Source organism: Haplochromis burtoni, unplaced genomic scaffold, assembly GCF_018398535.1.
Source record: "Haplochromis burtoni strain Fernald_Lab_line unplaced genomic scaffold, NCSU_Asbu1 Contig_901, whole genome shotgun sequence".
Taxonomy (NCBI): Eukaryota; Metazoa; Chordata; class Actinopteri; order Cichliformes; family Cichlidae; genus Haplochromis; species Haplochromis burtoni.
Genome location: NW_024583262.1, coordinates 77,202 through 102,857, shown reverse-complemented (window position 1 = coordinate 102,857; position 25,656 = coordinate 77,202). Strand labels below are relative to the sequence as shown.

The 25,656-nt window shown below is 40.5% G+C and overlaps 1 protein-coding gene across 1 annotated transcript in view; it reads left to right on the top strand.

The window, feature by feature from the left end:
* The window catches only part of niban2a (niban apoptosis regulator 2a), a 29,803-nt gene extending 4,405 nt beyond the window's left edge, over window positions 1-25,398 (top strand). The window contains exons 2-14 of the mRNA XM_005950938.3: window positions 2,648-2,778; window positions 4,215-4,343; window positions 4,428-4,533; window positions 5,458-5,625; window positions 15,270-15,385; window positions 18,764-18,868; window positions 18,957-19,119; window positions 20,101-20,288; window positions 20,417-20,572; window positions 20,805-20,918; window positions 21,241-21,348; window positions 22,249-22,360; window positions 22,462-25,398. Of these exons, the coding sequence (XP_005951000.1) occupies window positions 2,648-2,778; window positions 4,215-4,343; window positions 4,428-4,533; window positions 5,458-5,625; window positions 15,270-15,385; window positions 18,764-18,868; window positions 18,957-19,119; window positions 20,101-20,288; window positions 20,417-20,572; window positions 20,805-20,918; window positions 21,241-21,348; window positions 22,249-22,360; window positions 22,462-23,351 (2,486 nt within the window). The 3' untranslated portion in view covers window positions 23,352-25,398. The remainder of the gene's footprint in view (window positions 1-2,647; window positions 2,779-4,214; window positions 4,344-4,427; window positions 4,534-5,457; window positions 5,626-15,269; window positions 15,386-18,763; window positions 18,869-18,956; window positions 19,120-20,100; window positions 20,289-20,416; window positions 20,573-20,804; window positions 20,919-21,240; window positions 21,349-22,248; window positions 22,361-22,461) is intronic.
* Window positions 25,399-25,656: the final 258 nt, after the last annotated feature.

Below are 25,656 nucleotides of genomic sequence, written 5' to 3'. Positions count from 1 at the left end.
TATCCTGTCCTGTCAGCTCTTTCCTTCCTGCTCTCCCACTGCAAGCTGGCTCCCTCCTTCCTGCGTTGTTCCTTCCATAAACAGATCATAGTCAACACTATATGCTGCTGAATGAGCCAAAGACACTGATCAGCTCGAACACCAACTCTTTTCCAGCATTAGAACGTGGGAAAAGCCTTTGTCCCCTCCAGCAGCTTCTCAGTCTATTTATTAGGAAGCTGAATGACGACAGATAACAAATCTTGAGGATATGTGGAACACAGAAAAGTCTTTCAGCAATACCAGGAGGCTTTGCTTTTATACAAACAAGGACTTACGCTAACAGATATATTCAGAACTTAATAATTTGATATATACAAACGATGAAGAGAAAGCAGCTGCCATTTACTGGAGCCTGAGCAAATGTTGTCAGGTTTTGGTTTGTCCAGAACCTCCAAACTGCATTAACAAATGTGCACTGTAGTCTGAAATGCTCAAAGAAGTTACAAATGGTTCGTTTGTGTAAACTTAAATATTCCTTTTAGAAATTCAAGTTTGAGTTTAAATATCAGATTTTGAGATGACTTAAAACAAGTTAAAGGATCATTTCAGAGTATTTTTTCTACTGTATTGTGCACTTACCTAATAGTATTTTTTCATGAGAGTTGGCATTATTTCAAGTTATTTGCATAATAAATTATGGACGTTGGCTGAAATATAATGCATGCTCTAATATACAGTGTTGTTGCTACATTTTGCTCTCAAGTTACTCAGGTTGAGTCATATTTACATTTTGCAAAAGTTTTGATTCACCAATCATTTCTTCATAATTTGTTTACAGTGAGGCAGACTTTCTTGTAAATGAATGTGATCTTGAGCAATAGCTCCCCAGGTTCTCTGAAGGTCTTTTAAAGTTTTTCTTTGTTTTTTCACTCATTTTCAGCCCAGTCCTTGTACCTTATCATTGTCAGAGGAATTTCTTTCCTTTATTGTTGTTGATAACACTGATTGTTCAAGCACAAAAGCAGCTAACAGTGTTGTGTCTATATGTAACAGACAACTTCGTAAAGGACGAGTTTTAAATTGTATCTTTAGGCATTTTATTACTAGTAGCCTGTCGCAAAAAGAAAACAATCAAAATAATTTATTCCTATTTCTCTAGTTGAATCTATGAAAGATGCTGAAGATGACAGAGCAAAAGAAATAGTATTTTTCCACCAAGAAGGTGGTTCCCTAAGAACTGTTAGCCAAAATTCATAAGGAAGGGAAAGTGGGAGAAAAGGCTGAGAAACCAAGTTATGAATTCAAATTTGTCATCAATATGTGCAGAGGAGGTCAAAAGAGAGGTGCAACAGTGAGTTTCTACAGCCACCTGTAAAACACGGTGGAGGCTCTGTACTTTAGACAGTGTTGTTGTGGAATTATGAACACAGAAGAGTACCATCAGGTTTAGATCCACTATTCAACGCCACCTGGAAATCATCTAATCAACAGCAGCTTTGTTTTTCAGCATGACAATGACACACAGTGTCAATGCACTAAAAGCATATCTGGGTAGAAAAAGTGCAATGGAACATTATCAGTCATGCACTGACCTCCCAAGAGCCCATAATTAAAGCCCATAATTAAATCCTTGCAATTAAAGCAATGTGGGAACATCTCGACAGAGGATGGAGCAAAAGGCAGCCAACATCCAAAGGAGAGCTTTAAATGACCTTCTTCAAGAAGCCCGGAGAATTATTCCTGAAGATTACTTAAAGCATTTCAAAGGCAGCTTTCCTCAGACAGTTCAGGCTTTGTTGAAGAATAAAGGTGGTCGAACCAAATATTATGAAAGCTACATAGTTTAAACTAAAAATACTTTCATTTATTCATCATAACTGTAGCTCTTTGTTCGTGTTCCTCCTTTTACAGGTTTGTGTGTGTAAAACCAATATTTCCAGCGATGCAGTCGTTCCATAAACTTTTCTTTTGATTGATTTGACTTTTCTTTTGTCTTTTGATTTAAATGTAACAGTTTAAATTCAGTACGATTAAAATGAAATTGAACAAAACAAAGTGTTGCTTTAAAATTTATGTAATGACTGAAGTAATACTTCAGCTGTGAGCCTGTTAGAGCTTCACTTAATACAACGGTTTGTGCCGATCATACATGAGAGGTACCTCTTTGTTGAGCTTTGCCTGAGAATCGCTATCTCAAATGTCCACTTTACATTTTATTATATGGGAGTTTTCATAAAGAACCGATAGCAGGAGTAAAGGTTGAGGCCTTTAAATAAGCAAGTGAAAGAGACAGCGTGCCTTCACACGAGAACAGCAGCTCTTTATCTAACCCAGTTAATTTTTGACAATGAAATTTAAACTGCAGCACTGGTGACTTTTGAAAAACATGCTTGGAATAGAGTGAACCAGTCTGTCCTTTCAGGAATTTAATTTCTTTTCTCTCTGACTTGGGTTGCCAGATTCGAAATAAAGTATTAAGCATTTAAGTAGTATAATTAGGTCAATTTCTGACTTTATAAATCTCTAAAGTTACCATGTGAAAGAAAACTGCAGAACTTATCTTTTGTCCTTCTACCATAAGACATAAGATAGATTGTGTTAATCATGCACTGGTGCAGAAGACGACACTGATTTTGTGTGTGTGTGTGTGTCTCTCCCCCTGCAGCTCGGACCAGAGAATGGATGAAAGAGTTCAGCCAAGTGTACGAGCAGCAGTATGCAGTCGCCCTCTTCAACAGCGTCCGCTTTGAGATAGAAGGAGGAGGAGGGACGCAGTCTCAGCTGCTTCACAGAAAGGTATGACACTTGGTCATTCAATGGGAAAAAAACAAATAAAACAGTGGCCTCCACTGGACCCCCTCAGACCCCCTCTGTTTATATTTCTGAACATTTAATAAAGCCATGCAAAGCACAAGAGACAGACAGGTGGAATAGAGCGTGGAGAGGTGGAGGTATGCTCTGGATAGGAGAGGAATAGAAGTCAGTAGAAGCAAGACAGAATGCATGTGTGTGAATGTGATGGAGACGCGTGAAACAGTGAGCCCTGTGGTCAACCATCCAAAGCAACAGACCGTGCTAAAGAGATGAAGAAGAGAGGAGAGCACAGGCAGGGTGGAGCAGGTGGAAACGAGTGTCAGGAAGGATATCAGTAAAAGTGAAAGAGAGGTTTACAAGATGTTAGTGAGACCGGCCATGACGTGTGGTTTGGAGATGGTGGCACTGACAAAAAGACAGGAGTTAAAGGTTTTATTGGGAGTGAGCAGGATGGACAAAGTAAGAAATGAGTACATCAGAGTTTTGGCATTGTTTAAACATGCACACAGGCGGGACAGCCAACAGACTTTGATGATGCACACAGTGCATGAATGAGGTCATCTTTGGGAATGTACAAGGACATTACCTAATGAGCAAGCCCCCTGTTTTATTTCTAAGCGGTCTTTGTGTTCCCTATTATCTTTGTGGTCACTTGTTGAAGGCTGGATATTTTTTTTTTTTAAATCCATGTTTTCTAACTCTGGAGGGAAAGTGGAGCACATTTTACACACGAGCAGAGGTGCTGTTTCTCTTATGCAGGTTCATCTTTTCTGGTCACTGTGTGGGAGTCAGCTGCTCGTGTGATCCAGCACACAGCAAGAAACTATCCTGTTTCAAAAGACTTTGAGTTATTAAAATGTTGGACTAAATGTGTAAAAAAAACTTTAATATTTAACTGTAGTGGAATCTATTTGAACCCCCTTCCCATTTTTTAACTTATAGATAAATACTTGATTGGTTTCTGAGCTGATCGGGCACTTTTACCCTCCCACTCGCCACCACCAGTGACCCTGCCACAAAATCCACACAAAAGTCTGCAGCTGTTAGCAAACAGAAGCCAAGCCATTTTATAATCATCATTATGTTTTGGGCCTACCGTTTCAGTCGCTCGGAAGCAGTAAGCCTTTGTTTTTTCTTCCTATCTGAGCAATTATTGTTTAATCCAAGACAGGAAAACAAAGTGGGTGGTGTATATCCTTTTGTAAACATGTTTCAGTAAAAAAACAAAAGAAAAACAAAATGAAAACTCCACCCTGTCACGTTTGGAAAAACCTGTTAAGCGTCAAGTTGATTAGTTATGGGAGATTGTAACAACACCCAGTTGTCTCAATAATGCACAGTATACACACCTGTTAGAGTTTGTATCCTAAGGTACAGTAATGCATGCAATCTTTTGTGTGTGCGTTTGCATTTTTCAGGACCCTCTGGCAGGTTGCACCATCTTCTCAGGGAGTCTGTTTCAGTACCTGGAGGAGAATCGGAAATGGAGGAATCGTTTTGTCTTTGTGCCCAAGGACTACACCATAAACCTCTATGAGAGCAAAGCTGTGAGTAAAGCTACTTACGGCACTCGACTTATGTCCGGTTAGACAATTTGGTCACCTGCATGAAAACCATTTCACCACCAACAGGCACACGAACGGGGACTGCACCCAAAATTAACCATCAACTGCGCCGGGTACAAGGCCCTGACGTCAATGGAGGAGTACATGGAGCTGATTAATAAAAGTCTGCCAGGTTAGAAAATAACACACAATATACAGTTGTTAGTCATCAAATTCTGAAATGACTAAGCCCCTTTTAAGATGCAAAGGGCTCAAAATGACTCTCTCTTTGGGTTTTTGTGGTGCTATGCCCACATTGTTTAAGAGTTGTCCACCACATTGGACATAATAAAACCATGGCTTGTAGATATGAAAAAAAAAAGAAAAAAAAAAGAAAGTGAATCCACCATCTGCTTGGTGAGTGCTTCCTGGAGGCTGCTGGCAGTCACTAGGTAAAATCAGTCTCAAGGAGCAGTGCTGTACCAAAAACCTCATGATTGCTTTCGTCCCTAGCAGATTGTGACCATAGTTTTTATTGAAGGTGCAGATTTGTCCACAAATACATGCTAACTAGCCAAGTGGTAGTAAGACCACATGGTAGTAAGTGCAAAAGTTCACTTTCAAAAGTGTGTCTCAGCCTTGCAGCCAACATGTTTCAAAATGTTATTTCTAGTTTGCATTGCTCCATTCACAGTTTCACTACCGCCCAGAGTTGCTGGTGAGCATTTGTAGGTGAGTCATCGTATTCAATGCAAACTAGCCAACTGCAGCAATCTGCTAGCAGCCAGAGCAAGTGCAAAGAGGTATTTCTAACTTGTTGGGGAATACACATTTTTGCCTAGCAACTGGGGTTTCCCAGGAGTCATTGACTCGACTATAAGTCTGTGGGACTGGGACCTTATTCGTTTAACCTTATAATGTGACCATGATTGTCCGTACATCTATAATGGTGGAAAGTTATCACACGATTAGCGTGTCTACAAAAATAAATACTTATGTCATTAGTATCTTTTTCCCCCTCCACAGTTTGTCGGATTGTTATAGTAATATTAAACATCATTATTTCCCTCTCCTAAAGTGCTTTTGAAATCTCAATTCATCATCTGGTCCATTGCAGGTGTCAAGGCCAAAGTGGGCAGTAACCCATTCATCAAGTGTGCAACCGGGTTCCCCCTCATCCTGTGGCACCCATACGCCCGCCACCACTACTTCTGTGTGATGACTGAGAAGGAGCAGAAGAAGTGGCACGCTGTGCTGCAGGATTGCGTCAGAGACAGTAACAATGGTAACAATGCAAACACAAAGCAGCACATAAATCGGAAGTGACAGAAATGACTAGAAAGCCAGAGGCTGTGTGAAGTTAATGCAATTCGGATCATATGTACATCTTCTGAGCATGAGCAGTGTTTCTCTCTCTCCACCTTGGCAAACCTCGCTTCCTCTGTACCTTTGTTGGCAGTTCCGATGAGGGTGTGTGTCACAGTGTGAAGCTTTTACATGCCATCTGAGTGAGCAGGTCGATCTGTGCACATGAAATGCTGAAGGAATGGGGTGTATCTGTTTTGTAAATGTTGTTGCCATTGGATCAGATCTACACTCTGTGCATCATTTACAGTCAAGATGAGCATCTGAAACGCTCAAATAGTAGACAACATTAGAAACACAAGAGAAACAATTCTATGTTTGAGAGAAAAGTAGCTTTCTGGTTTGTTTTCTAGGCTATTTTTGATGGTTGAAGTGCAGAGTATCACATAGTATTGCCATATCATTTTTTAGCACATTATCAAATTTCTACATTATGCTTTCTAAAGAATATTGCCAAATCATGCTTAAGCACAAGGTCAACCCCCAAAGTCCCATTCCAATTACTTTGTGCCTTAAGGAAATGGATAGGTACAACGTGTGTGTACAACTTGAAGGCTAACACAAAGCCACAAAAGACAGAAAAACACAACTACTGCCAGTTTAGAATAATTGGATGTCCTACGCCTCAACATGCATGTCAGAAGAATTTCGAGTACTCTGAGGAAACGCAGCTACAGGGAAGACTAGTTAACTAAAGCTAACCTATACCAACGTGCTGCTGCCCCAATTCATTTGTGAACTATTTGTAGTTAGCCTCAAGTTTCCAAACACTGTAACTCATATGTCACTATTTAGAATGAATTAATGAATAAGTTGAACTGAAACTCATTGTTAAATGAGAAATTTCCCCACTAAGACATTACAATACAGTTGCTGCCTTCACTGAGATCCTTTTTATAGTTTTTGTTTGAGCTTTATGGTGTTCTGGAGGATACAGCACTGTTGGCACTTTTAGCATTTCATTTCACAGTGAAAGGATTGTTTAATTAGGGTGGATGACTCCTCTTCATATTAGTTTCTTTCTTGCAAAAGTGTGACTCATGTGTCATTGTTATTAAGACAGAGATGAGACATCCTGGAGGATGTGCAAACAACAGTGTAATACATTTATGTGTGTGTGTGTGTGTGTGTTGCAACACTCAGCTTTCCAGGACTATTTTGAGATTTACGTTTTGGAAGCACCGTGATATAAATGACCCGCCTTCTTCCAATAGCTAATTTGCACATTGGCTGCAAAGTCGAGCTCTGATTGGCAGGAGGAACACGGGCACCAGTTTCTGTGGTATGACTGCACGTGCATGCAGTCTTACATTCAGCGTGCCTCACTTGAGATGAGATTGTATTTTTCATTTTTTTTCAAATACAAACTTGAACGATTTGCTGCTGCACTGAAAGTGATCTAGCTTGTTTGGATCCTCTCGGTTGGCAGAGCATGCAGTTAAGTTGTCCCTACTTGTGTTTTAAGTAAGTGAGTGCATTGATCACATTAGGTGTCACTGTAATAATCAAGTCACTTGCATCAAATCACTCAGCAGAAAGATGCCAATCACCCGTGTGTATAGTTTGTACAGCTGTATCCAATGCAACTTAAGCAGTTCTGCGTCACGATTAATGCAACTAAACTTCGTTCACAGAATTTAAAATACTAAATAAATGGCGCCAAGATCCTCACCGGGCTGACAAAGTTGCTCAACCTGATTCAGTTTCTTTCAGGCTTGGCAGAAGAGCCAACCATTTTGCCAGCCAATCATGTTGCATGAATTCAAGCGTTGTGCTTAACCACACAGTACGATGCTCACAGCTGTTTGCATTTGTATTCATTTAAATACATCCAGCGTGTGATGTATTTAGTTTCTCTGTACCTTCTGTTCCAAAAAAAGGAATTAGAAGTCAGCAACTGACTTTTTTGATCAACTCTGTACCAACTCACCTGTTACTCCCAAACACTGCCTGTCTGGGCATGCTCAGTAAGTGTCAGAGTCTTTGCCGCACATTCCAAGGTTGGGCTTAGCGAATATGTTGTAAGCAGCACAGGGTCCCCGTGGCTGTTAAAGGTAACCTCGCTGCTCTTTGGGTGTGTGAACTTGTATTCATGTTTTTTCTGCTTTGTGCACACATACTGCTTCACTTCAGTGCTCTGAGGACAACCAGATGGCATAAAAGACTCTGCTTGGGAAGAAGGATATATGGTTTTCTGTCTTGACCTTTGCCCTTTTAGTTCTTAGTATTCTCATTCAGTCATACAAATAGACAGTAGTTAAATGTCTCTCTTTGACATATTTGAAGGTAGAGTTTACATGTATGTACTCAAGTTTGAAATTATGATCGATTTAGGCAATTAAGCATAAAACAGACCGTATTAGTCACGGTACAGAGGATAAAATGGTATCAGCATAGATGCTACATGCAAAGCTGTCCTTAACGGAACACAGACACCATTCAGCTGGCTTTGATAAGCGGAAACCACAAGTTAAAATGTTCACGCTGACACACCAAAGGCATATTTGAATGCACTAAAGTTCTTGTTGCTTTAGCCCTAACAATTCTTCTATAAAACAATTGGGTACTGTTTTGCATCACCTTAACAGGGTGATTTGCAAAGCGCCCTGCTAATCAGCTCCTCTAACAGGTGACATCATCACCAGCACATGTCATTGGTCAGCATTTTAAGCTCAGTATTATACTACTATGCTGCTGAGAGATGGACCTACAGCAGCTGGATGTTCTCAGTGTGTCAGAGAGGCTAGTGATGTAACGTGTGCATGCATGAAACCAAAAGCTGGTCTGAACATGTTAAAGTGACTACACGCCAGTCACTTTGACACATTTTACACACCAGTTCTGCTACCAAGATGGGATGTGGCAATTCACCCTTATAATTGAGCTATCACTATAAGAAATCAGCAGCTAGGCATGCTTTCAGGCACGTTGTCAGTTCATTCATTTTAAATCACAGAGTTCCAAAGTTAAACGGGACCCACACCATGTAATTATGTTCCTGATTTTCTGTCATACATCTGCACTTTTAACGATGGTGGAGGCTGATGCTAAACATGGAACTAAGGCACACTGTGGCATTGCCACCTAGCTGTTGTTTAAACCTTCAGTGTATGAGGGGCAGCCAATAAGATGAGGTTGAAATTTGGTGCCATCACTGACATCCAGTTAAACTGCATAAAACTAAAACCTCAGGACTTAAAGATTTATTTTAAAGACACACTTAAATGTGAGAGTTTGGGCTTTTCTGGAAAGGAAACCAAGCCAACATTTCAGTTAAGTGATAAAGGAATACAAAAAGAAATCTGTCATAAGGAAAAAAGGACAGGAAGTCAGGATGTAGAAAAGTGAGGAAAGGGTCAATTCAATCTTTACTTCAAAAGAGTATGAGAATAAAAATACAGGGATGGAAATGAGCATGAAAGGTCCACTTTAAGGTGTCACGTCATGCACTCAAATGTAGTGTGCAACCACAGTCTGTGTCCTCGAGTTTCAGGAAAGAACTGTCCCTGCCCCTACTCCACTGTAGTTATCCTCATAGAGAGTAAAATGTGGTAATGACTGAAGGTGGACCTGCTAGAAGACTACCCTGTGTAAATCCAGAATTTTATTTTTACTTCACTAGTTAGAAGCAACTAAAAGCACTTTGATCTCATCACCATTGATCTCAGTTTATAATTTTACATTATTTTTGCATCTCAATGATTTAAATGCAAATCAAGATATTTCCTGATAATTCAAATTATTATTTCATCCCCAAATTGGTTTAGTTTTGTTGCTGTTTGACCTGCAGAAAGCTGTCCATGCTGCAGGGAATCACAGTCATATAGTCAAAGCCTGCTTCAAGCTTCCCGCTAGAGAACCATCAATCGTGGCCAACTCTCCACACCCACAGCCTCCAAAACCAGTCAACCATCCTCTGCTCTGATCCACAGACCACAGACTAATTAACTGAACAGGAACAGACCTACAATGGGAAAATTCAGAGAACAATAAATCCAGGTTTATAACTAAAGTAGAAGTTAAAGTAGAAGAGCATGGCGCTTCTCTGCATGCAATGTAGTTCAAAATAGAGGCATAATGGATTACATGGCACTGTTACCATACATCATGCTGTGCCAACATGCAAAATGAACAAACGCAAGGCCTCCTGCATTCACTGCTGCTGGCCTCAAGAGTTTAAAATGGCAGGTTAGGACCTATTCAGTCATGGTTGTGAAGTCTGCAGCTGATGGTATGTTTCAGCGAGTGTTTACTGTACTGTGGGTTTGGCTGGTTCCACGGGTCTGCACCATATGGGGAAATCCTACTCATGCATGTCAGTGGAAGCAGCAGCAGCAGCAGCACTTTGACTCAAAGAAAGAAAGGAAATGTTGGAAAACCTCTTTATTCTGAAGCCCGGTGGTCTGAAGATGAAGTCTCAGATCATCTTTGACTTGTCGAATAAATAAAAAGAGAGACACATTTGTCAAGATGAAGGCCTGGGAACTCAACTCCTGGCTTCTGCTACAGTCCCGTCAACCAGAGCATGGTGAGAAAGGCAGGGAGGGGAAATGCCTTAAATAAAAAGAGCGTGGTAAGTGCTGCCACATGTGCTATTTATACACAGTACACAGACACACAGTGCAAAGAAACTCTAATCTACTCCTTGATCTAGCTTGGTTCAGACACATGGCGAATGTGTAGCGGTTTACTGGCCTGGCAGATTGTCCAGAAATATTTCTTCTTTCTCTTGGCACCAGCAGGACATTTCTCTTTAAAAGGGCAACAAACTGGGAATGCAGCAAATTTACTTTTCAAGAAAATCACACTGGTGATGTGGTCCCAGTGGACCACATCACCAAGGGGGCAAAAAACCTGCCATCTATTCTTTAACTTCATCTGGTACGCACTTGTTTAGCTGCTCATCCTGAATGGGGTGCATTCTCATTACTGTTAGCAAGCTAAGAGGAGTTGAACAGAACGTCAGGGATGCATTAGCTCATCCAGTTCATGATCTATTGCAGTTCATGTGCAGTTTAATTCCCTGCAATGTGTGAAGAACAGAAAGAATGTTACAGGTTTTGTTGCCATCAGTTGGCTTTACAAACAAATTCAAATAGTTTGAAATTAGAATCACTGAGAAGTCAAGGCCCAGAACAAATGAATGTAATTTTACTAAAACCTTACCATTGCTCTTGAGGAGTGGTGGCTTTTGTGAATTGTGGAAGGACAGACTGATGACAGATGCCTCACATTCGCATGAGCTCATTGAATGATCTAAAAATAACGACATCATGACATATTTCAGATTTCTTGCTTTGAGGTAGGGCAGATAAGACTGTGTGTAGGATGTACTGAAATATCTAATGATCTGTGATACAGTAACATTAGGGACTGTATTGAGATGCAGCTTCTCCAATGTCCCAGTGAGGGAGCCATTTTATTATTGGTTTCTACCAATATTGTGACAACGCGTCTCATATAAGTGAACACTGGGGCAAGTTTTTAAACATAATTAACGAGGTACATTTTGCATTTACCACCTACAGAATTTAGGTAAAACTTTCACCAGCAGCATTTCACACATGGGTGGGTTGAGATGTTCTCAGCTGTGTGCTGCTATTTAACTGCCATTTCTTTGAGCTACCCCCATTTCCTCAAGGGGCTTGGTCTTTGGCCAGGGCATAGTTGTAGATAGGAATATGCTGGTTAAATAAAGGTTACCTTGACTCACTACACCATCTGGTGGTACAGATCAGTATTACACAAAATTACAGCCCGGTTCAACCACAGCTAATATCTCTTCGACACAATACATAAACACTTTTGGCAAAGTTAAAGCAATCGTAGCTTTGTCAGTCATTCTTTTGGTAGTTTGTTACTCTGGATTTAAACAAAACACACGTACCTTTAAAAAAAAAAAGAAGAATAAAAAAGCCCAAGGCAGCGGGTATGATGTCACCCGGTTGATGATTGAGTAACCACAAGTTGTGTGTCTTATACTTTTGAAGAGTTGCTCTAAGCTGAACTAGGGGACAGTTAAATATCAGGTGCAGCATAATAAACACCTGTGCGCGCTTATCTAACCATCACCCAGAAGGGAATGCAGCTTTATCTTTCAACAGCATGCTGGCTGTAGAAGAAAAACTGAAATGTGAAAGAAAAAAAGGACCCTACTTCATCTCTGGATCATGAACGCCATTTGTTGTTAATTACCTTCATTTAACCGTGATGTGAAAATGTTTGACATTAAAAATTACTGCTACGAGCATGGCCTGGGATCAGATGAGCAGAATGACCCTAGTCTGTTTTTAACAATGGGAAAAACTGGAGCTCGTGGGGGAAAAACCCACACATGTACATGAAGTCCACACAGAAGGGCCCTACATTTCAACCCTGGGCCCTCTCAATGGCTATTCACTGAGCTTTAAAAGGCCAAGTGGCTAGTTATTATCGCCACATTAACATTTTATGGGTATGATTACAGTTGCTGTATAAAATCTAGCAGTCTTTTTTACTAATTTAGGGTTGTCTATTTGAAAAATATCCATTTTGCTCTATCACATCATATTTTTTGCAATTGTAAACGTGATCCAGATATTTTTTGCTTTATCTGTGAATGCTTTTTCACATCTAAACAACAACAAAACTTTACTGATTTTCTGAGAAAGGAATATTTGTATTATTTTGGTATGAAATTGTGACAAGACAAACGACGGGCACATCATTGAGTTTGTCGGGCGAGTGTTGAAAACTTCAAGCATCAGCTACGGAAAAAGAGGAGCTTGGGTTTCAGAGGGAGTCACTGAATCACTATGATGACTGCTACTTCTGTTTAGTCAATATTTCTGGATACAGTTACAAAACTAAATCATCTATCAGTTGCTCTAACTTGAGACCTGTGCTGCATTCAGATGAAATAACACCTCCCATATTTACCAGCTTAGTCTGACTGACTTTGAAGATCAGTATTCTAGTAGCCCATCTCCCTCCCAAAGTTATTCGCTCAGCAGCTGGAAGCGACTGAGATGCTGGAGTCAAGGCCATCCAAATGGTCTTTTTATGGACACCGTGAGAAGGATTTTATTCTGTTCTTATAAATGAATGACAACACCGTTATGTTGATGTTGAAGGTCTTTTGGGGTCAGTGGGTTGTGAGTGTAACGAAGGCGAGTGGAGGCTGTTCAATTATAGCTGAAACGCCAGCCTAACATGCGTCCTACTGCTCAATGGCAATTACTTTACATCCGAGGTTATTCTGTCCAGTTAAAATAAACCTTTTGTTTATCATTGAATCAACCACTTTCTTGAAAACAGCAGAAATTGTATTCTTCCACATGGCGACAGTTATCACCTGTCTGGTAAACCATAAAACAGCGTTTCATTGCATTTCACATCCTAATGACAGCTTACCACCTGTCAGCATCGCAGCCATCTTAACTTAGTGCCACCAATGTGCTTCTAGCTTCAGTGCCCAATGACTTCTCATTAAAACGTGCCAAAACAAACCAGGGACCCCGGCCCTCAGCTTTTCATCAGAATTTGTTCGCTGAATGCTTCCTGTCTGGCTCTGCCCCTCCCCCTCCTCACTCCTTCTTGGTAACTTCCTGTCTTTGTCAACCTCGTCTGAGTCAGCCACGGAAGAAACACTCACATGGGGATGGTGGGCCTTGTGCACTGTAGACTTCACAGACAGCAGTTCACTACTCAGGAATGCTCGGGCTAACAAACCATTCATCCATTTGTAGAACAGGACACTTTGCTACTTCGGTTACCTCATTACTGACACTTCAAGACAAGTCAGCGTCACGGAAACAGTAGGAATAAACACTGAGAAAGATGTTTTGACAGGCTCGAGTACACAGACAGGTCTTGACAATGTTACACAGTAATACAGTTAAGAGGTCACCTGATTTTTAATATATTAATGGTTGTAATGGCTGAGTTGGCACAACCTGCAATCATAAACATTATTGGTATAAATTCTACTGGCACAAAGGTCAGCATGTAAACATGAGGAAATTCTTGTATTTTTTCCTACCAGCTGATCTTTCTCTTAAGCTGAACACTGGTGTCAGCAAACAACATGGCCTTTAATGTACACCACCAAGTTTGTGCAGACTTAACAATGAATGTGATGAAACCTGATAGACTTTAAAATCCAATATATATATTTTTATAAAGTTTTTTTAGTTTCTTTGTTTCAAAAGGTGAAAAAACTTAAATATCAACACAGATATTTAGATATTTTATACAGTTAGTATGTGCATAGTTTTTAAAAAGTCATGGAGCATTTAGGGTTGATCATTTTATTAGAAAATTCTATATAACTGCAGTATATCTATTTCAAATAATGTGATAAATACTAGTTGATTTTGTCATAAATAATAGTACCAGACTTTGATCATGTTTAAATATTTAAAACTAAAACATAAAAAAGAACAAATTATACTTTTCTAAATGTATTTTTTTCCAATCTTGGCTCAATCAAGTAAAAGTGTTTACATGTTCCGAGTCAGGAAGCAGTACCTTGCAGGAATGGGGTCAGCTTAACCCACCACACCTTGGCCCTTGGCTCCACTGATGATGCAGAAGCAGCAGACAGCAGGCTTTGGATATTCTGGAAATAAAAGTTGTGCTTGGGCTAAAGGCCACATTGATTTTCTGCACCATGTTGTAGTACAAAGTGGTGTTGCTTGAAAGCAGAGCCAAGCTGTAGCACAACTTTAGCCAATATCTTGTCAACATAGGTGTTTTTGACAAAGTAACAGCAGTTGGTTCTTCACATTCTGTTTTAATGAAACATTCTGTGACATTTTGAATGTATTTTTAAAGACAGAAATTTACAATATGTAATTTTAATGAAAGCCTAGTTGGAAAAACAAACTGTAAATCACTTCCTTAATTACAAAGGACTGCTTCTTTCTTGTTGCCAACAGAGAAAACACAACTGAAACATTGGTTACTTTTATTGAAAGGGAGAACTGCTCTGAATAACAAGCTGCTAATTACAGGGATGTTTTATTCCACACACCTGTTTATACTATTGTGTGGGATTCATGACTTTCCGCACTCAGTCCTTTTATGCTCCTTGACAATAAGTGAGAGAAGCCGCGCTTGACTTCAGCTCCGGGTGTATTTTCATCACACCAGCTACAAGATAAGAACAAACTTCCTAAAAAATGCACGCATGTGGCCGAGTGCTTTCTGAGCCGTTTCTATTGTCCTGTCAACTGCGAGGGGTAGTAACTATAGCAACCATATGAATCTGTCCTTCAACAAACCAGCTACTTCCTGTTTTGAGAGATGACACACTCCAGGAACCGTGACTGAATATACCGCTGACCAAAATTAGGCTCCCAGACTGTCCCACAGAGTGACTCAGATGTGATGGAAACAGTTTTTGTTGGTGTTGCAGAAACTGTTGCGATAAAGCAGCACCACACCCTTTATTCTGCACTACAAAGACATCATCCAGCACCCAATTACTAAGACACTTTTCAGTCTGCTGAGTATTCTCATGAATAGAGAAAGGATGATATCTTGTTTCTCAACTTTTGCCCATTTCTTCCCTGCCCCCGACAGGTCTGCCGGAGAACTGCACTGTTAAGACGCCGGCATTCACCGACGCTGTGAGACTCCACAGACAAGCCCGAGGACAATACGGGACCTGGGATATGATGTGTGGAACACCACCACAGGTTAATCACAAATAAATCGCAATACCATACACATTTCCACAGCACCTACAATGAGTTATAGATATTTTATATACTTTGTGACAGTAAATAGTGTGAGCAGATAGACTAAAGGCCTTGTTCTGCTCTGGAGAGTCACTTTGAACTGCGGTACCACTCTGACCAGAACCTTCAACACACAGAACTGGTTAATGTGCTGGGAAACAGAACAAGGACTACTGGCAGTCCAAGAAGCCTATAAGACTGTTTATGGAGAGGATGTGGAAGACTGGCACAAAAGTAACTAGCAGTAGGGAAAATATGTAGGCCTGAGGCTAACTGCTTAATCACTAGTAAGTGGATCGTGGGGATCCTTCTCTTAAATAGATTAAAAATGCTGAATGAGTCACAAAATGCAGTTGGGCAGCAGTCAATATACCTGGCTGACTAATCCAAGTCAGACATTATCCCACAGTTTTATTTGGCCCCCAAAAATCCGGTGTTTCGATGAGGGGGGATTATTTTTTAAATCATTTCTGTTAAAATGGCTTTTGTCAAGTCAGGCAACACAGAAACTAACTGCTGAAAATGCTGACCTGTAATCATAAACTTTTTGTGCACTACATAATGCCACAACCTGGGTATCTAAACCCTTTACCAGTGGCTGACGTTGCTTGTGGATGTCAAATTAACATAAATACATGTGAAAAAAACTCCAGCCGGGGCACAAAGAATGAATGATAAGCGCCTCATTTCAGGAAGTTTAACTCTGCTCGCAGATTCTGTCAGGGAACAGTTTTCCGGGGCCACACCTTAATTTCTTTCTGTGCCGCTGCTCTGACACCAACTCAAAATAACAAGACTGCTGCAGGTTATGGTTAAAAGACATTTTCAGGAGCAATTCATCTTTCTCTGCGAGTAGCTCAGAGTGCAGGTCAGGGCTATAGGTGAAGCTGTTGAGAGGCCACGATGACGAATGAAACACACACCCTCTCCTCACATCAGAGAGCAAGAATGCACCTACACAAATCCAAAAACACCTCAACCCACATACCAGCAATTACAAGGACCTAGTCTCAGTCTTTGCCAGAGCCGAGTACAGCCCTGTGTTTATGGCAGCCACCTTTTAGCTATAAACACTTTCAGTCTGAATGTCAGTTTAATATTTAGTTTTCCTGAACATTACAGTGTTTACTCCATGCCACATGGACACTGAATAGAAATGTGACATAGATGTAGGTTGGGCTTTTCTACTGTTAAGGGGCCAAATGTTCCTTTTATTTCAGTCTAACAGAGACGCTGGCATTAAGGCTCATGCACGTAATGCTACAAATACTTTGGATAAACATCTAGAGGGAATTAAGAGAGAAATACAGCCAGTTTATGCAACCACTTTTATCCTTTGCTACAAAAACCAACTAAAATAATTCTGAAAAAAACCTTTTGCAGAGTCAGTGCCTCCAGGTAAAATTTCCTCATTGTTCCATTATGTAAAGTTCAATGTTTTCAGGCCTAATTTCCAAGTAGAGATGGAGCACCATGGGTAATACAAAGGAATCCTTTGTATGGGTTCAAATGTTTTCTTAATTGAAACAGATGGCAGGGTTATGTCTCCAGGGTATTTATTGAGATGTAGTCAATCATTTTTCTGATTCCCATTATATAGCTTGGCCTTTTACATTTATTATAAGGGAAAATATGAAGCAAACACTCACCAGTACCTCTGTGGTTAAGATTAACCTTCCACTAATAAAAGCCATGCACCCTGATGCTAAATGGGCTGTTTGAATTTTCTAAAGCAACTTAAAAACATTAACTTCTACTTAAGACCAGTGTTGTCACTGAGCCAGTAGGAAATGTCTGGGGGGGGCGGGGTGACAAAATCTGCCCCAACACTCATTATATTCAAACAATCCAAGTAGCTGTGTGAAAACAACAAGCAGTGAATGCAGCACACAGGTAGCTGGAAGCGGCATTAACAAGCCATAAAGCATGAAACAGGCTCACTGGGGAAATATAAGTTGACCATAACTGAGCCATTGTCATTGTTATTAGTGGTGTGTGCTGTTAGCTTTATGGTTTACTTGCAGGCCTACAAACGCAAACAGAGGCAATGAATACAGTTTGCAAGCAAACATTTACTGACCTTGTTGAACTCATGGAGGCACAGAGAGCCTAAAAATCCCCTCCAGGTGTCGTTCAAACTTGACTGGTGATACAGCCAGAACATCAAACTCGTTCTCCCACAGAACAGGCCTCCAGCAGTATACTCATATTGCTGGTGGACTAACTCCTCAATGAAATGCTACGTTAGCAACAGCAGATTAGCATGAAGGATCAAATCAGAGGGGCAGGGCTTTAGTGGTTTAAATTCAAGGCCTTTCACAAAAGGGCCAGAGTTACCATGGTAACTAATTGCAGGTATATGTCTAGGCTAGCTATGAGGGTTTTTATTTGTACTGTATTTCAAATATTTCTCTGGCAGTGTGCTAGTGCTAGTTTTTGGCAGTATCCCTTTAAAAATATCCAATTTTAACCTACTACAGTAAATATAGAGACAAACATGGAATAACACCCCAAATAACATCAAATGTTTGGTCTAAATGTAGCTTTAGACCAAAATTTTGACTCTGACTGCCTCATCTAGCTCTGGTTTATGAAATTCGGGCTACATCTGATCTGGTGTCGCACTTTATATGTGACTGCATTTGTATCCCACATTTTAACCAAAGACGCAGACAGAACAGCAGTTGAAATAACAGTTAACAGTTTGAACAGTTATTGCGACAGAAAAAACAAAGACCTTTACTTTCCATTAATGCTTGCTGTAGGATAACTTTCATTTTAATCTTGATATCAGTGAGCCTGTTTGAGGTTGAATAGGGTCGGCTTTTATGGCCATTTAAAGTCAAGTTATACAGTGAAGGATAACATATCAGCAATCAGTAGAGCAAATATACTACAGAAAAAAAACGCTGCTGGATTTCAGGCTACAACATATCTGTTATTTGTAAAGCCCACTGCGTGGAAAATCTATGCTGCTTTTGTCTGGCTGTTCATTACCCAGCAACATAGCCATCACCAAATATTTAGTTTAGCTTAGTTAAAGCATCATGGAGGATCTGAGCTTCGTGAGTGTTTGTCAGTTGTGAGGGCAGTGCCAGTAAAAGCAGCCTTCCTGCCTCCCAGTGTCCCACTGTGTTCATGTAGCCATACAGGAAAGAGGAGCTTATTTTTAGGCTCTATTTTTTTGTTTTGCTTTAGCTGGTTGGCATATAGTAACTATATCATCCTGTTAGCTGTGGACAGGCAGATGATTTCATTACTCATAGTATGAAATTTTTGCAAGTCAATCTAATTATAAATCTAAAAGCGTTTATTCCACGTGTTGTGTGTGCGCAGATTTTGGCTAATCTGGTGATGGAGACCCTTCACCCTGACATAAGAAACATGATCGTCCCTCGCCTGAAGGGGAAGATGCAGCAGAGGCAGAAGAACTGGATGCTGGTGAGTTTCTGTCAATCTGTACAGTAAACTTGTAAAAAAACACACAAGTCAACCAGTGCAATCCATTTATGCTCTTGAACTCCTCCAGATATCGGATGCCGTGTACAAGCAGGTGTTGACTCAGACCACCGGGCAGTACGAAGCTCTGGTTGAAGCCTGCGAGGCCCAGAGAGGCCCACTAGACGCCAGGCTGCGAACCGATATGGACCAGATCATCACGTCTAAAGAACATGTCAGCAGCAAGATCCGAGGTATCAGCAGGAAGATATTCCAGTTTCAGCTGCCACAGACATAAAAAGTACCCCAGCTAGATTTCCGTACACTGCCTCAGTTTACATCCTCACTCGTGTGTATGCAGGATGCTGTTGAAAATGGTTCACTCGGTACTCGCTGTGACTTGACACGTAACCCCCTCGATCACAGATGTGTGCTCTATTGTTCGCCCACTATTTGACTCAGTGACATGTAGCTGTGGATTCTCTGAATCAGCGGTTTTGGCAGAGAGGAGTGATTAGTCTGATCACCGCATGCTCAAAATTCTGAAAACCCTCTTTGGACATTTAGTAACAGGTCCTGTAACTCTGTAACTAAACCTCCCTCCTTAGCAGGCATTTTCCACTTCTTCTGGCGTTTGCACATTGTTGTCACAGCTTGTTTTGCCCACTGTAACTTACATATTGCTTGGCGTGCTGAGCTCTAAAGCAGCAGAGTACCCGGTCTTTGGCGCAGGCTGGTTGTTTCCTTCGTGTGTACCATTTCCCACTGAGCTCCCACTGAGTGGAGGAACTGCATTCCTTCACCAGCACTGCAAAGGCCATTTCTGACTTTGTAAATCAACTGAGCAAAATAACAAAGGGTTATGTAAGGGATGTGAGGCTTATGCATGGCTTCATCAGGTGTAACTGTAGCTATGATCTATTTTTATATTTATATTTTTTAGCATCTGCAGTTGGATTGCGTTACACTGGGTAGAAAACCATAAAAACAAAAGGTGTGGCCCTTCCATGGAAGCAGCATTAGTGTGTTTACTTAAATGTCACCACATGCATACCAACCATTTCAACGACCAAATAATATCTCTGATATTGTTGTGACTTTCTAGCACAGCTCATTTGAAGTCTGTGCCACACCTTTGTTTTTCTTGTCATCAGCATGCGTCGCTTGTTTACAAGCTTCAGTAACTAACTACTTTTTACCCCTTCTTCCATCCTTCTATTGCTTCTGTTGTGCAGCTCTAGTGCTGCCAAAAGCAGAGCAGATCCTGCGGACCAACATCCAGCCCTACATCAACTCCATTTTGGAGGCGCTGATGGACCCCACTAGCCGAGGTTTTGCCGAGGTCAGGGATGTTTTCTTCAGGGAGATGGTGGAGATAAGCAAGAACTCACTCAACGGAGGGGGCAAAGAAAAAATGGGAGAGGTTAGTGCCTGAAAAGGCATGTCCAACCTGCGTTATCCTAAATCAGAAGTCAGCCAAGTTGTTGTTAGCTTTCCCTCTCCTTGGGTCAGTTGCACTCACCACATTGCTCTTCTCTTTCTTTCTTTCAGAACATGGAAAGGCTGTCAATGCTTGCCTTCCATCCAGTGAAAATGCAGAGCTGCTACGAGAAGGTGGAAGAGCTCAACCTGGAGGGACTGCAGCAGAGGTTCGACGTCTCCAGTCCATCTGTGTTCATCAGCAGGGCTCAGATCCTTATGAGGGAGGTAAGATGCAACAAGCCTCCTCTGTAATATGATGGGAAATATTAGTTTTAATCACACACTCCTGTCAGGCTCTCTGACAACACTCCCTGCTCCTCAGTAAGCTATAATACAGCAGCATCCACACTACCTCTGCTGAATTGTCTACCGCCACCTGCTGGCCAAAAAAAGAATATGCAATTTGAATCTGAGTTGTGGCACACCTAACCTTTTTATAATGATTTCATTTTGACAGCAAATGGACAATGCAGTGTACACATTTGAACAGCTGCTTAACCAGTCGTTAGAGGCCCAGGGAGACAGTGACATGTGCAAGCTCACCCAGAGATGCCAGGACAGAGTTCTCAAGGTAAAACACGAACACATGGAAAGATCAAAAGAGGAGACGGTCAAATACATATATATATATATATGTATATATGTATATATATATTTTAAAATGATTCTTATATTGGTCACAGTTTCCAGATTAGATATTCCAGGAAAAACCTGTTTGTGTTAATGATGTTTGAGTCAATCAAAGTTCAAATGAACTCAAAGCAGGTTAATTTGATGACTGTCTAAAGAGGAGAGGATTTTACAGCAGCACAGAATAAGTGTTGAAAGGTCTGAATCGCTCAAGGTAATTCATGTCCCTAAGCTATGTTTGTGTTTCTGGTTTTTCCTGTCAGAAATATGACTATGACAGCAGCACGGTGCGCAAGAAGTTCTTCAGGGAGGCTCTGCTGCAGATCATCATCCCCTACATGCTGCAGCAGCTCGCGCCATCCTGCTCACCTGTGAGTAACACTTGAAATAAAAGTGAATGAACTGTCTTACAAACTTTTCCTTACATATAATTACATATAATTTATGGGATTTGAAGGATAAAAACTGTAAATAATAAAACACAAGTGGCATACAATATATGAGTGGGTTGCAAAAGTAGAAAATTTAGTACCTATGAATCACCACAGCAGCAAATGTACATTTGAGGGGAAAAAAAGGCATAAATATCATAGGGAAAAAAACAAAAATAAAAAACCTGTTGTCATCCTGTTTCCCCATCCTATTTACTTTATCAATATGATGCTTGTGTCTAATCTAGAACCAGTCCCATGACTATCAAAAGAAATTCAGTGATTAATTTTTGTCTCACAATAGCGTTCAGTTTCCAAACTAGAAGACAAGTTCTCATAAATCACTTAAAGAACAGGTTTTGAACTGGCACCAGAACTAGCGACAATCACTGAATCACGTCGGTGGAAAAAGAGGTAGCGTAGTTAAATGGCTGCACAGTAGGCAGACGTGTTTCTAAAAGGAACTTTTGCCATGAGTAATGCTTGAAGCTTTTTTGTGAACTGAGCAGTTTTCAATCATATTTCAGCCCTGACCAGAGAACAAAAGGACTGTCTACTAGAAGTTAGAGAGGGGGATCTCCTCTTCTGCAAACATTTGGACTATCCCAAAAACTGCTGCAATGGTCATCAAAAGATGTCTTTACTGATAAAATACTGACTTGTCATTAAGGATACAGGGAGCACATAAATGTCGTCTTTATGAGGGGAAAAAAAAAAAGAGTTGAGGATGCATTTAAAGAGCATTTTTGAGAGTTATGATTTCAGCCTCACCTGCTGACCAACTAAAAGGATTGGTGCTAGAAACGACATCCTGGTCTTATTTGAATTCTGTTTCCTTAGGAGCTGCCTCGTTTCAAGGAGCTAATCTTTGAGGACTTCTCGCGTTTTCTGTTGATAGAAAATATGTTTGAGGAAGTGGTGCTGCAGTCTGTCTCCAAAGACATAATGATGGGTAAGGGCCAGGATCAAGATTTAGAAACAGTTTTCATGATGATGGCATCAATGGATAGCTGCAGTAATAACATGCCTTACCTTTTCCCCCCCCGTGTCCAGCTGTAAAGGAGGCAGCTGTGCAGAGGAGGCATAACCTCTACAGGGACAGCATCATTCTGACCAACAGCGACCCCAACCTGCACCTGCTTGGGGAAAACCCCCAGGTGGACTGGGCCACCAAATTTGGCGGTGATGAGCCGGAGGGCTCTGTCAGCAGTGCAGATGAAGGAAGGGGTTTTGGGAGAAGACGCAAGCAGGTGGTGTCAATGATACAGCTGGACGGGGTGCCTCTGCCCTATGAGTCCTGCTTGGAGGTCCCAGGGGTGGAGCTGATCCCTGAGGAGGATGCTGAGAGCAAAGAGGAGGAGAATGAGGAGGACCAGTTGGGAAAAGCAGAGGACCTCAGCCCCAAGTCTCCTGATAGCGTGAATGAAATCAGGGACTTGATTAATCCGGTGGTTGAGGTGGCGGTGCCAGTGTCCAAGGAGCAGAGTGAAGTCACCAACAAAACAGAGGCGACCACTGGCAGCATCAGCGTGGAGGATGGGGTCAAGGAGGACGTGACTCACGTCACCACTGTGGTGGAGACTGTTCCAAAGGGGTCTCTGGGAGAAAAGACGTCCCCACAAGCAATCCTCCAGCAGCTGGTAGCGAGCAAGAAGCAGGAAGTTGATAAGGAGGAAGCAGCCATCCAGAACGCCATCGAGGAGCTAGAGATAGCAGTGCAGGAAGATGATGAAAGTGAACAGATTACAGAGATCTCTGCAGCCGAATCAGATAATGAGTCCTCCCCACCACTGGTTACAGACTCCAGCTCACGTGAGGACAGCGGCTTCCAGTCACCCACCCGCGAGGGACCAGTTGACAGCGAGCCTCAGCCAATCACAAATGGTCTGAATGGAGAGGAAAAGATAGTCGACCCTGTAGAAGTGGAGGTTGTTTTATCATAAGAAGACATTCCACGAATAAACTGGAGAAACCTGCAGAGACGAATGGCAGCATGCATAAATATTGAGAAGCTGAATGAATATGGATTGTATTTAAGGGGTTAAAAATGCCTTTTCTTTGTTGCTGTTGATATTGCACACTCCAGAACCCAGTCCTCCAGTTTTTTGACACATATATTTGGTGATTGGTGAGTGTAGACTTTCTTCATATTCCGCATGTGTCAGTAAAGTCATATCCAATCAAAGTTTTGTTTTTTGTAATAGCAGGAAATAATTTGAATATCTGTAACATTAAATGCTCTTGTAATTACAACTTACACTTTACTACAGGTAATCGGAGCCTTGCCTAATGTTCTTAGCCTCTATCTGGTCAGCAGGGGGTGCTACAGCAATACTTTCTTCTTCATCCTGATCTGTATTTATCTAGTTTTTTTGTAAAATGTTACTTTACAAGCATGCAATTTGTTTACTTTATGGCCTTTATGTTTCAATGCATTTCAGTACAAACAGGCAGGGAATGTTAAATACATCTACAGTAACTTTAAAACAAAGGATTTGTTTTTATTTTTAAACATTTAAAAAATAAAGCTTCTTGAAGAACCATCAACAGCTCTGGAGGAAGCCCGCTTGATTATTAGAAGGAAAACGTGGCTTCTAGTGATTCTAGATTATATCACTTGCATCAAATATTACATCTTTTATTTAAAATCATCCATCTAACATCATACACACTGCTGTAGTGATCTCAAGCTGTAAATTTAGCTTGTGTTTTATGTGACAACAGATAATAGGTTTTAATTCCAGTCTGTTTGGCAACCCTACAGATAACCGTTTATTTTAGGGGGGTATAATTTGTTTATAGTTTCTATGAGTGGTTTTATGAAAATAACTTGTTAATTTGGTACTAAAGGGGGGAAATTGAAGCTCTGTATGTGCACAACAGTATGAATGTTGTTGCCTGATTCTGCCCTGATCAGACCTGCTATGTACTAACTGAAAGACTCAAGGTTAGACCTGCGTGCGATTTACATTTTAACACCCAATAACATTTTTTTTTTTAATTCATAAGAGCAACAGAACTTACACATTGTCAATCATTACTTTTCGAAAAAACAACACCTTCTGTCTTTAGACCATCGATTCCCTTTGAAAAAAAAAAGGGAAAACAGGGTAGAAGGAGGCAAAAGCAATTAGAAAAATGGGTTTTTAACTATGGTAAGAAATGATTAGACATTGGGTTGATAGTCCATGTATTACAGAGTGTCCACATTTAGCCGTTTTCTGTGTGTGAGACACTGACCAAGTCGTATTTTTCCATTAAATCCTGAGCAGTTAATTTAATATTAGTGTAACCATTTTATCTAGTCAGGACCCAGATTCATTATTTCCAATGGAGGGCTACCTTGTTTTTATTTATTATAAAACCTGTGTGGATTATAACATTCAGGTGTAAACAGTTTTTTTCCTGTTTGTTGTACTTACGTTTACTTAAAATATGTATCGAAATGGATGAATAAAAAACAAACAAAGCACAACACACTTTATTGGCTTCCTTCTTTTTCCTCTTTATTCTTTTTTTCAAAGACAAAAAAAAAAGAAGCCATCACCAGAAAAAAAATCTTATTGATATGCAACAGTAAATAAAGCAGTTGAACAAATCTGTATAAGCCTTTAGTGTCAGTGATTTTTTAATCAGTTAAAAGAAAATATTACCAAAGATAGGAACTTCTGAAACGTCTCAACTGTCAGCTTCAAGGCACTTTGCTTTTCTGATTGTGGTTAAACAATTGCTACAGAACCACATGACCATGAATAATAACAAACCAAGATGACCTTTCACAAGGTTTTACAAGCGAGAATCACATGTATCAGTTCCTCATACGGACTCCAGCGCAATGCAATTGTGTCTCATGACCCGTGACTGTAAATGTCTGACTTAGCTGCAAGTCAGCTTTAAGCTTTTAGTCCAAAACACTTGACAATCAAATATCAAGTTCCATCTTGAATCATTTGGCAGCAAATGAAAGAAAAAAAAAAAAAATGAAAAAGGTGCAGTATGAATAAAAGCCTGTCCAAAAGGGAAAAAAAACAAAAACCAACCTTAAACAACACAACAACAACAACAACAACATAGCTTCCTAACACACCACAATCTGTGCAGACTTCCCATCTCTGGGTTTTGTGTTATCATGCTGTTGGTGATTCCAGTGCATTTCTTCTTTCTAAATCAATTGTTTAGATTTTTAAGATAATTTAAAAAAAAAAAAATAATTAAAAAAGCAGAATTGAACAACACTCCTACTTTTCC